Raw genomic sequence first — 12,696 nt, 5'->3', positions numbered from 1 at the left:
GGCTGCTTTCATTTCGCGCACACATGTATGATGCAGAATCTTACAGATACATGTACACAAATGACTCTTTGTCTGTGCATGTGCCTGTGCATAAAGAGAGAGAGAGAGAGAGAGAGAGAGAGAGAGAGAGAGAGAGAGAGAGAATGTGTGTGTGTGCATTGGAGTGCGTGCTTGTTTTTGGTGTGAGAGAAGATACTGTAAATTTTTTTTTCTTTTCTTTTTTTATATACACTTTTCATTCACAGGTGATAGATGAGCTTCTTTTTCAGTCCTTCTCTGATGTCAATAAAAACAGTTTTTCTATGATGTCAATAAAAACAATGTCATATGAAAGATACTGACATAACTGGTTATTCTCATTAGCCCTCAATCTCTGCAGTGCTGTACATATGCTTTGCATTTTTCTTCATCACGATTAACTCTTTAGTTCCTGTCAGGCACTTTCGCTGGCCAGCACTTGTGCTGCACATATGCTTTGCATAGTTCTTAGTCAAGATTAACTCTTTTGTTCCTGTCAGGCGCTTTCGCTGGCCAACACTTCATCACTCAGATAATGGCATTTACTCTGCCCTTTGCCCTCATTTCAGGTTTCCTAAGTGAAGAAAACTGTTTAAGGGACCTACATCTTATCTTTTCTCTGTGCTGTTTCAAAACAATGGACACCATGTTTTACATACCGCTGTGTACTGAATTGTTAACACTATTGGAATAACATGCTCAAATGAACTTGTGTGTGTCTGGTGTCACAAAGTGAGAAATGACAGGTGTCACAAGTAAACAAAGACAACAGCGCACTCATACTGACAGCAACAACATATACAACCTCACAGAAAACGTGCCTGTAAACAGTGTTATCACAGACAGGTCTTCCTGTAATGTTACCAACTTGCACAGGATAGGTATCCAGCCACAAGTTATGTCACAAAGTCAACACTGTCACCATACAGATACAGCATATAGCACAACTCTCTTCATGATGTGAAGTCTGTTACTGAGCAACTAACTACAACTAAGACGACTTACATCACATACACAGCAGCAGCAATAACAAAAAATACATGATGTTCCTACGCTCCCTGCTACATACATGTACTGGGGTGGCAACTGTCATAAACTGTCACATCCACGTCACTCAAAGGTAACAGGAGTGTGGTACACCTTGAAGCAGTCATACTGATTGCAGCACAGATACACAGAACATTTTTCACACATCATGGTGGTTTTTTTCTTTTTGAAGGGATTCTCTGCGTAACTTGATCCTGGATGACGTCGCAGGTAATCCCTGTGTCGCGCAACACACACTGCACAGGTGTGATTTGTCCCCTGTCCTCGCACTGGCCAATGGTCCCTTCCGTCAAAACGGGGATCATTTCCGATTTCTTCTGTGCGTGGTCTGCTCTGTAGCACTCCGTCTTTGTCATCTGAATTACACATATCATCCTTCTGAACAGTTTCAGGATTCCAAAAAGGGGAGGAGATGGTGTAGAAGTTCAAATCATGCAATAGCACTCCTGTTACAATGCCTGATTTTGAAGGCTAGCTCAGGGGTTACAGAATGGATTTAAAATAACTGCACAAAACTGAAAACTTCAACGATGCTTTAAGTCATACACCAACTGACATCTTCAAGCTCATGTTAAGAATAGGTGGGTTTTTTAAAAATGCTGATTTCATGAATCCTGTGTCTAAAAAGGCACATCAGCAAGACATCACTTAAACACAAACACAGCCTGTGGAATGTGATGTGGACATTGCCATATACCTGAAATGCCAGCTGACTGATGAAAGTACAATTTTAGTTTCTACTTGTTCCTCTCTTGTTTCCAACTGGCAAGGTAGGTACATAGTTTCACTGTTCTTGATGTGTGTGCTCACACACTAAAAATGCTGGCATTCTGTGTGCGTGTGCGTGTGCGTGTGTTGTGTGCATATACACATGCAGGCATATGTGCATGCAGTTGACTTTTTCTGACCAGTCATCAATAACAGTTCCTCAAAGGAAAGCAGTCCTGCATCTTCATAACAATGTGAGATCATGGATTAACTCTCTCCATACGAACGGCGAAAGAGACGACGTTAACAGCGTTTCACCCCAATTACCATCATCAAAATATTGCAAGCGGAAGGCTCTTATACTGAAGAGGTGAATGTTGACAAAGAATACCAAAGTTCTGACGACGGGAGCTAAAGGTTGGGTCATTCAGACACCCACTGGACATCCGAGGGGTCTGTGTAGAGGAGAAGAGAGGACTGGCCGTACTGAGTGAGTTAACACCTCTACAATGGTCACGGCACAACCCTTTTAGTGATGACCTCTACAATGGTCACGGCACAACCCTTTTAGTGATGACCTGGTCATCAATCTTTCAAAGACAAGTACCTTGTTCATGGACAAGATCTTTGATATGTGTTTTATGTAAACACAAGCTAATGCAGACTTAAACAGGTAGTCATATGGTACTAAACTGCTTTAATGAATTAACTTTTCCTGTGCTGATTCAACCTCCAACTTTTTCCCTTCTGCGGATCTATCAGTAAACTACACTTCCTGTGATAGTCATGTGGATGTCATTTTTTTTTTTTTTTTTCCAAAAGTTAAATTTTTTTCCAGTCTTTTGTTATGAAGCATTCAATATCACAGTATCGACCAAATCACATAACTCAGCAGTGCTGATCACAAAATTTGACACCCTGTCCAAATCTATAAAAAAAAAAATTTTTTTTAAATCAGTTGTATTGGACTTCTATCCATGGGCTGAGCTGAGGGCACAGTCAACTTTCCATCTGTGAACCCAGTTGAGAGCCAACAGCACAACTAATTTTGGGTCGGAGCCACTGGGACCAAAAATGTCTATTTTTCAGAAGTCTGTGCTTGCCCCTTTCTGATACTCTTTCTCCAGTTATATTTCCTCATTCTATGCTTGGCTTTTACGAGATAGTCTTTGTATCTCTCTGGGTCTTGTCGGATGCGCTCTCGATAGCGACGACACTTTTCTGCATTCCTCGAAAGCTTTACAGGAGACTGGTCTTGGAAGTCGGGGGTCCCCCCTCCACGGTCACTGTGCAGCCTTTCGTAACTGCCAGCCTCAATCCAGAGCTCTGGAAGACACAGGGAATACTTTATCGGAGGGGTTCATCATATCCTGTCTCGACAGTTTCCTTTTTTCTTCTTTCCCTCTGAATAAATCCCAATGCAAAGAAATTCAAAGCAACAACTATGGCAGGAAGGAGAGATAATGCAGCCAGCAGATAACACGCTTAAAACAAACAGCTTCCGTCACTGGAGTCTTTGATTATCCTAAGGAGACAATGGTTGGGTAGGAAGGAGCAACACAGTAACAGGGAAACTGAGAGAAAAGATCCATGTGGCTTTAAATGCATTACTGTTTAAACATACAATTCTTGCTGTCTAAAATGAGCTAAAAATATGAAACCAACAAATGAATTTCAAGTAAACAGCAAAGGGTTAGGAAAATTTACTCAAAAATTGTTTTGTGGGTCAGCGTTTGGTTTTAGTATCCAGACATTGCAAATATCATTATCACTGGTGCAGCTAAGTCTAGTGGATCCAAGCAAGTCCAACCCAATTAGGACTGCTACACAAGCACATTTTTTTCCGTTTTTTTTAAATATTTTTTTAATAGCTGCTCCAGGACAAACAGGTGCTTCACTGTGACTTAGACTTCTTTTTTTTTTTTTAAATACTGCTAACCTGTGATTGATAACTACATTCCCTAAAAAATTTTGGGTTAAAATTACTTTCAAAAGAGCTTCCGTTACATCAGGTGTAGAAATAAGCACGTCCACATTTGGACACAAAAGTGGATTTCCTTAGTAGTTTTCAAGTGAAGCCCCCCCCCCCCACCCCCATCACAGAAAGATGATACAAAGTGTAAAGAAAGAAAAACTCATTTTAATTGAATATTAATGCATAATCTTTTTCCAGTCTGAAGTAAATCTTCAGGACATTGCTTCAACCGATGTGTGTGTGTCAAAATCCATTACTAACAAGAAAAAAAAATCATACCTAACTGGGACTTCACCCCCACAGATGTCAAGAGTCAACCCCCCACACTTTACTCAGCTGCTCCAGTCTCTTGCGCCTTTTTCTCATACAATCCTTCAGCTTGTATTCATAGTACTTCCTTGGATCTTGCCGGATTCGCTGTCGGTACCTGCGAGCAGCTTCTGCATCTGAGTGTTTTCTTCTAGACTGTGGATCAAGGTCCATTGCCTCTGCAAGAGACAAGCCAGCTGGGACTAAGCAGTCAGTTGTATTACATGTTTTATTACATGTTTTGAAAAAATACATGTTTATATTGTTTTGTTTTGTTTTAGTCACACTCATTTGTTGGGAGAAAACAAGCAACAGGGCAAAAGCAAAAAAGTATTCCTCCATTTTACTTCACGCTCTGATACTTCTAGGTTGTTTAACAAAAAGGATGCACTTAAATAGGACGTTGACAATGTGCACTCAATAACCGGAAAGGCTTTTTTTCTGTTTCAATCATTCATTTGTTTTTGTAGTTTTCTTGCAGAGTGGGGATGAAAGAATGGCAGGGTGTGTGGGTGAGATGAGAGGATGAAAAATGACATGTGAACCATTAATAAAATAAAAAGAGCAGCCAGCACATTATTTTGAAAATCATCATCCAAAACATAAGCTGTTTGGCCAACACACCAGTCAAATAAACATATCTGAAACACAGGATTCAGAGCTATGGAAATTCACTGGACAGACAAGGGAGAGTTTGTATTTTACTTCCTGTTTGGTGTCATATATTTGTCAAACTGGTGCAATCTGGGCCCACCAGTTTGTTCTGGCTGGCCAACAAAGCAAACCAATAGGCCCAGTTTGTACAGTTTGACAAGGTACAGTTAAAGTGAAAGGGCTTAAGTATTTATGTATCCATTCTTACACGAAAACGCCTCTCTCTCTCTTGTGCTCTTTCTTGTGTTCATCTCCTAACAAGGCGATAAACTTATTTTATTTTCGTTTTTTTTTTATGTACAGTTCAACAGAAAAAAAAACTGACAGAATCTATAGCCTTTTACAGTCATCAGGAAAGTGAACTCATGTCCATTATGTCTGGGGCTTGACACAGGACGGCATGGCCAGAACACGTCTCCTTCCACTGTTTTAGCCTTCCCTGAAGTGAAGTCAGGTACCCATTCACACCTGGAAGGAGTGAGGAAAATCAGAGCAAAGTGCCTTTCCCCAAGGATGTAACACCATGCCAAAACAGGGGCCTTGAGCATGTATCACTGGTGAACACAGAATCAGAATTCAAACGCCTGATCAAATCTGCCATGGAGCTTTCTGATACAGTGCATGACATCAGAAGCAGGGTTTAGGTGCCAGTGAAAAGGTCAGGGGGAAAGGTGTATGGGTGAGAGGAGTAGTTCAGTGAAAATCCCTCAAATCAGATTCCTTTTCAGCATTTCAACTATAAAACAGGTACCATTTTTGATGTTAAGAGGGTTGGTGCTGGGGAGGAGACACTCTGGCTGTAGAATTCACACAAATTCCAAAACACAAAACTCTCATGAATGATTCCCTGCAACCTCACTGCCTCCCGAGTTTGGTAAATTTCTTGAAAACTCACATATATATCTGCATTCTGTGGCCCTCATCTTAGGCAGTCTACACTCTTAAACATCCAACTGAGATAAATCTCATTTAAGTTTTCCTCCTCTACTTTTGGCTACTGGAACATAATTCTATGTTTGTTCCTCCAGTAATTTTTCATGTTTCTTTTTTTGGCTTTTAAAAGGTAGCTGCGATATCGTTCTGGATCTTGTTTCAGGCGCTCTCGATACAGGCGACACCGTTCCGCTTTCTTTGAACGCTCTGTGAAGATGGTATTGGCATTTATGGCACAGGGTCCCCATGTTTGGTCAAAGTGCATCATTTCTGACCCGCCATCCCCAGTCCAGAGTTCTGGAAGACACAGGGAAGAATATATCGTTTGGGTCTTCCTCCTGTCTCTTATCAACACTGTTATCTGTGAGACAGAGTTTTTTGTTTTTCTTTTTTAATTTTGCTTTGGGGGAGCATGTAGTTCGGAAAGAATATGCAGTCTTTCAATGTTGTGTGCATGTCATGTAGAAAATCCACAAAAACTGTCTATAGATGAACACACACAAGTCTTATATTATGTGTGTCGAGAGTACAGTATGTCTGAAGTGATAGCTAGATCCCACTGGTTACACACATATCCACACACATGCAAGCACACAGACATGTACAAAAAAAAATCATTTCCATTCTTCAGCACACTCATACGTTTTTCCAATATCAGAAGGGGCAAAAAAGAATTTGTGTGGTGTGACATGATGTGGTGTGGTGGTGTGGCATGGTATGGCACAGCATGATGTGTGTGTTCAAGGGCAAGTGTGAGAGCATGCGCATGCATGTGTGCAGTCAATGTTAATGTTCTTCAAGTTGGGAGTGAGGATGGAAAGGCTGAAAGAGTAGGGCCAGTTGAGCTGAGAGAATGGTATGGTATACAATGACTACAAGTCATTAATGACAGACAGCACCAGATATTGAGAGAGAGACAGAGACCGAGAGAGAGAGTGAGAGAGGGAGGTCCTTTATTCTTAACTGTATTTAACATCATGTAATAACCTATTCATCAAGACTTTCCAAGTTTACTTTTTATTTACACAAAGTTAGCCAACAGGAAATCTCAAACTAACATTGTAATAAATATTAACATACCATCCAGATGTGACATATCCTATCTTCTTCCCATAATACTTTATTGTATTATTACGGTTCTTCCATCTCTGTTTCTTGCTTATCCCCAACCTTCTTCCCAATCTCATACATGCAAACACAGAAGCTCAATTATCACAACAGTGCAGGTCAGAAATAAACCATCACATGCCATTCATTTGATCATCAGATCAAGGAATCAGAGTCTCATCAGTCACTTCACCCTGCCAAACCATACAAGCATCACGTCTTTTCAGGACTGTTTTTGAGTTTCAGTAAAATCATATGCAAGGAAAAAAAAAAGTTCCAAAGCAAGAATTAAGACATAAAAAGAAAAATGGGAGTAAGGAGAGTTTGAGGGTGGTGCTGGTCACAGTGTCGTTTTCCAACTGATACCTCGCTATTTTCTGAATTCAAGAAACATATTGAAAAATCACATCTCTGCATTCTGTGGCCCTCATTCCAGACAGGAGTTAGTGTATTCAGTTAACACTCTCAAACATCTGTAATCTCACTTTACTTTTGTTTGTTCATCTATTTTTTGTTTGTTCAATTGCTTCTTTTTCATTTTTTTTTTTTTCCTACTAGAATATATTTCTATTTCTGTTCCTCCAGTAATTTTTCATGTTTCTTTTCTTGGCCTTTAAAAGGTAGCGGCGATATCGTTCTGGATCTTGTTTCAGGCGCTCTCGATACAGGCGACACTGTTCCGCATTCTTCGAACGCTCTGTGAAGGTGGTATTGGCATTTATGGCACAGGGTCTCCATGTTTGGTCAAAGTGCATCATTTCTGACCCGCCATCCCCAGTCCAGAGTTCTGGAAGACACAGGGAAGAATTTATCGTTTGGGTCTTCCTCCTGTCTCCTATCTCAACACAACATCTGTCAGCAACTGCGCAAGTGCTTTTTCATTTCTTCTCTTGTTTTCGTTGTGATGAGCATGTACTTTTGAAAGTATATATATATATATATATATATATATATATATATATATATATATATATATATATTACCTGTTCAATGTTATGTGCATGCCATGTAAAAAAAAAAAATTAAAAAAAATCCACTAAAGCTACAGTTAAGTATACAGACATGACAGTGTAAAAATAAATATGTTTTGAGATGAATACACCATGGGCTGAACATAAAATGTGTCTACACTAATATCTTTGCTAGTTGTTTTTTTTATTGTGCGCATACATACACACACACAAATGTAAGCACACAGACATGTACCAAGAATTACAATCATTCTTCTGCACACTCACAGAATCTTGCTATTTCAGAGACAGAGGCAGAAGAAAAAAAGAAATTGGTGTTGTGTGTGCATGTGTAAGTGTGTGTCTGTGTGTGGAGTTAAGTCTGAATGCACATACATGCGTGTTCTTCAAGCTGGGAGAAAGTAAAGGGAGTAGGCAAGTAGGGGCTTGGACAAGAATGTGGTCTTCAATGCATCACTCACTCATGAGAGAAAGCGCCAAAAAGACAGACAGAAACTTTACTGTGCTTTCAAAATTTGTAATTTTTTTTCTCTCCTTTAAATATCACTCAAAAATCTACTTACTGAAACTTTCAGAATCTACTTTAATTTTCAGACAATAAGGAACAAGAAATATTAAAGTAACATAAACACAGCATTACGAAATGGAGAAATGCTTTCACTTTTTGTTCCACAACTCCTTTTAAGTACTCTTCCTTGGTCTAAATTTCTTGCCTGTCCCCAACCCCCACCCTGCCCTCCTTCCCATACACACACACAAACACATAAAGGCTCCATTATCACAACAGTATCAATCTCCAACTGCTGCAAAGTCATAACTCAGAAGAAGTCCACATCTGAACTGAATGAGATGGATATTACTGTGTTCAGACATCCAGCAGAACTGATGAAACAGCTATGATTTCTCAAACTTATAAAATCATAACCATCTCCACACCAACACCAGAGCCACGTATACTTCAAACAGTGATAATATTAAGCACAAAGTACAAAGAACTGGAAGTACAGTCCATGTTTAACTAGTACTGAGATGGTTTAGTGAAAGCACTGTTCATCTAGCAGGTTTTACAAACAGTGGACGCCAGAAATAAATCCTTCTTCACATACCATTCATTCAACCATCAGATCAATGAGCATGAGTATCATCTGGCACTTCACTCAGTCAAAACATGTTGATGACCATGCAACTTTTTGCAAGCATCAGCTAGTATCATCCTCATCAATCACTGAATGGTAAAAGATCTTAAAACATATGTCTAAAGCTTGGCTGACCACAATAGTCGTCTCATGGTGACACATTTTCAACATTTCTGTTCCCCCCAAAATTCAAACAGCAAAATGCATTTTCAAAGTTATCATTGGGTGTAAAATTCTTGTTATCAATATCACTCTTAAACTTAACAATGTTATGTCCCATAATCAATGTTGTTTGCTGAAAGGTAGGGAGTTATCTCCTGTAAAGTTTTAAGTGTTGGATACTACCTACAGTACTATGGATGGCTACCCTTGCATTTATAAATTCCTGCTTTTTCCTTCCAGAAGTGCTGCTTTCTATGGCCATGTGTCATGACATGTCCCATGTCCTTACTGCGCCATCAATGCTCAAGGCAAGGAAGCTTTGTGGATCTTTTGAAGTTTTTCAAAAAATAAGTTGTGACAGCACATGTTTGTTGAGTCATCAGTGCTGGCATTGTAAGATTCATCACACAACACTGGTTGATAACAAAATTTGTGTTCATCCAGAATTTTGTGCACAAGTCAATGAGTAGCTCATTTCACCTGTGTAAGGCAAGCAGTTCCAGCAAATGCTTTTGTAAATATTTCCAATTCCAACATACACTTTACAAGTTAACTGATACATTCAGTTCCAGTCAATGACAATTACCTCCTAATTATTTGGACAATTATTACACTCCAGAATAATATCAAACAAGATGTCCATTTGCATATTTATTTTACTAATTAGTATGTAAGAACAATAAAAATCCGTCCACAGAATATTTTACAAACTGACACACAAATACGAACTTTTATTCTAAAAGTTTACAGCAATGTGCCCGCTCTCAACACTGAACAGTCTTTTCACAGTGTCCAATGCAATCAGTGGTAAGGCAGGGAGTAAAACAGGGGGTGTGGGTTGGGGAGGGGGTGGGGGCAGAAGGGGGCGGGGGGGGGGGGGGGGGGAGACAGGGAGTGGGGGGCTGCGGGGGGGGTGGGGGGGTGGTGAAAGAAAGAATGGGTGTCAAAGAAACAATGGGATTTTGTACATGTTCCCGTTCTTTAACCCACCCCTTCAATGTTTATGTGGACATGCACATCAAGAACTGAACTGTAAGGCAGAGTGCTTCAGTTTATGATAGCTGCGTCTAGCATATTCTTTCTGTTTCTCCAGGTACTTCCTGTACCTCACAGGATCATTTTTTATTCGTTCACGATAACGTCGCATTATCTGAGCTTTTCTGGCAGAACTGGAGGGGCACATCATCATCCTCTGCTGGGAAGGTGCCAGCCAGGAATTCTGACCATCTCTGACCGCTGCAAGACCAAACAACACAATTGGAGGACCACAACTTTTTCAAATATTGACCATTACAATCAGTCTGTCAAAGTAAGTCTGTAACTACTAAGTACATATGAGTTTCCAAGGTAAATTTCTTATACTTCTCAGTTCTTGTCCTTTTCTTATCACTTCATATGATTTATCTCACACTTCCAAGTCTTCAAAACTGCAGTGTCTAATACTTCTCATGTAACTACTGCAGCGTCTAATACTTCTCATTTTTACGGACTCCTCTTCAGAATGATAAAATAATATGGTCGAAAGCCAGTGGGCAGGGGCAAAAAATTTTTTTTTTTTTTTTTTTTAAACACAGAAAATGGAAGAAAATGCAACTAGGTGAAGACAAAAAAGGACATTTTTATCCAAATGTTCCAATGATAAATTGTAGATAAACACCAATGCGAATAAGTGTGGGGAAAGTACCCAGCAGCTACCTATTTCAGTATTTGTAAAGAAACACCAGTGCAAATTTGAGTAAGTGCCCAGCTACCCACGTATGACTTTACCCACATTTTGCCCTGAAAATAAAGGCTAATCCAAAAGTATAGACACGAAAACAGGTCTTTCAACTCCCGGCTCTGGAGAATGAACCTGAGTCAGACACACACACAAACCAAGATACCAGCAGAACCTACAACAAAGCGAGCTGAAGCACAAGCAGTAATGGCACAATGTGCAAGAAACTGCAACTTGAAAGCAATCAGAACATAGAAAAAATAAAAACTGATTTTAGATGCTTTTCACCTTTCTTTTTATAATTAGGAAATGGATATTCCTAACCCTTGGCAGATTGCTAGTAAAAATATTTCTCCATGGAATCAATTGTACTCATTCAGATGTGCAGTCACTAAACACAGAAGACTTCGGATGACCATCGGAAGCTTTTGTTGGTTCTGAATTCCATTTTCTGAGTTCTTAAATCCTAATTGTAACTTTCATTTTCGTTGAGGAAACACTTTAATATTAGGAACAAGTATAATCCTGGACAAATTTAAAGAAACCATCTTTGCATAAAATGATTAATTACCTTTTTTGCTTAACTAAAAGAAAATGGTGAAGAATTATATGACATAAAAGATTTTAAGGGAAGACGTGTATTTGCATCCAATGTTTCTCATTTTGGATATCTGGAACAGGGAAGTTCGCATCACATCTATCTAAGAAAGGGATTAATGACCTTAAAACAAAATGAACGATCAAAAAAGGTCAAATTCTCTACTAAAAGTTTTTGCTGTCACATTAATATTGCAATGTGCAATTATACTTTCTCTTGGCCTTGTATCGTCGAACATGTGTGAGCTGCTTTTCCAAATACAGTCTATAGCGCTCAGGGTCTTGCTTCAGACGGTGCCGGTAAAGCCGAGAACGTTGAGTATGCCTGGAAAGAGGCCTTGTGACAGAAGTGGTTCTTAGAATAGTGTGTGGAAGGGGAACACCAAGCCTGAACAGTGGCAGAGCTGAAAGAGATGAGAACTGCACTGAATACAAATGACCTCTTTTCCTATTCATTATGAAGGAAACAACAATATCTTTTCACTTTTTTCAGTACTGTTCTACAATACAATGGCTGGGTTTTTTTCATTACACAGAATATTAAAAATAAAAAATCCTGGTCAGAAAAAAGGCAACTAAAATATTGGCTGATAATCTAAGTTAAATCTCTGGAGTCCAAACCTATAAAAACGAAAATCAAGGAAAATTATGCCACTTTCGGCACAGTTTTTGTCAAAATGTCAGTCGCTTCTTGTTTCCACCTCCATACCTTCTAGGACGTCTGGTAGTAAGCATATCAAGGAATGCAAAACATGACACTTTGGATAACATACAGGCTAATGCTCTGGACAAGCAGAAATACAACAGAAATTGAAAGGACTGAAAAGGACAGCTACAGAAAACCATCAATTTCTTTGCAAATTTTTCAGAAAAGGAGAATATAACTGTAACAGGAAGACACTCTCCTTCGCACCCCATCAATGGCACCCAAACTTATCTCTTGTGGTACAACTTAAGTTTCATCTTCACAAGACTCAAAACTTCTCTCTCTACTGTCCAGCTTGGAGTATGTACACATGCATATGAGTATCCCCAAACACAAAACACTTTCTTTTTTCCTGTGTAACTGGAGACACGTTCTTAATTTGGCTCTTCTTCCCCCTTTTCTTTCACATGTAGATCAGACATGCAATTCCAATGCTGCACCTGAAATGCTTTCATCTGAAGCTTTTTCTTTTCCAAGTGTTTCTTGTTGTGCATACGATGTCTTTCTTTGTACTGCTGATGACGGACAGGGTTGAGTTTCAGACTGCGACGGTAGGCACGCATGTACAGGCGCTGATACTCTGTTCTATTTTTCACACTATGTGAGGTGTTTTTCAGCTCAGACATGTCTCTTGTCTGCCAGCCAACTGTAAAAAG

General features: G+C 39.5%; 1 protein-coding gene across 13 annotated transcripts in view; it reads right to left on the bottom strand.

Annotated features, from left to right (window-relative positions):
* LOC143299684 (uncharacterized) overlaps positions 1-12,696 on the bottom strand; it is a 94,663-nt gene that overhangs the window by 63,049 nt on the left and 18,918 nt on the right. Inside the window, exon 4 of one of the 13 annotated variants that reach the window (XM_076613109.1) lies at positions 6-3,099. The exons of 8 other annotated variants lie outside the window; for them this stretch is intronic. In XM_076613109.1, the coding sequence (XP_076469224.1) occupies positions 2,852-3,099 (248 nt within the window). In that variant the 3' untranslated portion in view covers positions 6-2,851. 4 more of the 13 variants (XM_076613115.1, XM_076613123.1, XM_076613139.1 and 1 more) reach the window with 4 other exon arrangements.

This window comes from Babylonia areolata, chromosome 2, assembly GCF_041734735.1.
Source record: "Babylonia areolata isolate BAREFJ2019XMU chromosome 2, ASM4173473v1, whole genome shotgun sequence".
NCBI lineage: Eukaryota > Metazoa > Mollusca > Gastropoda > Neogastropoda > Buccinidae > Babylonia > Babylonia areolata.
This window is presented reverse-complemented; position numbering and strand designations above follow the sequence as displayed.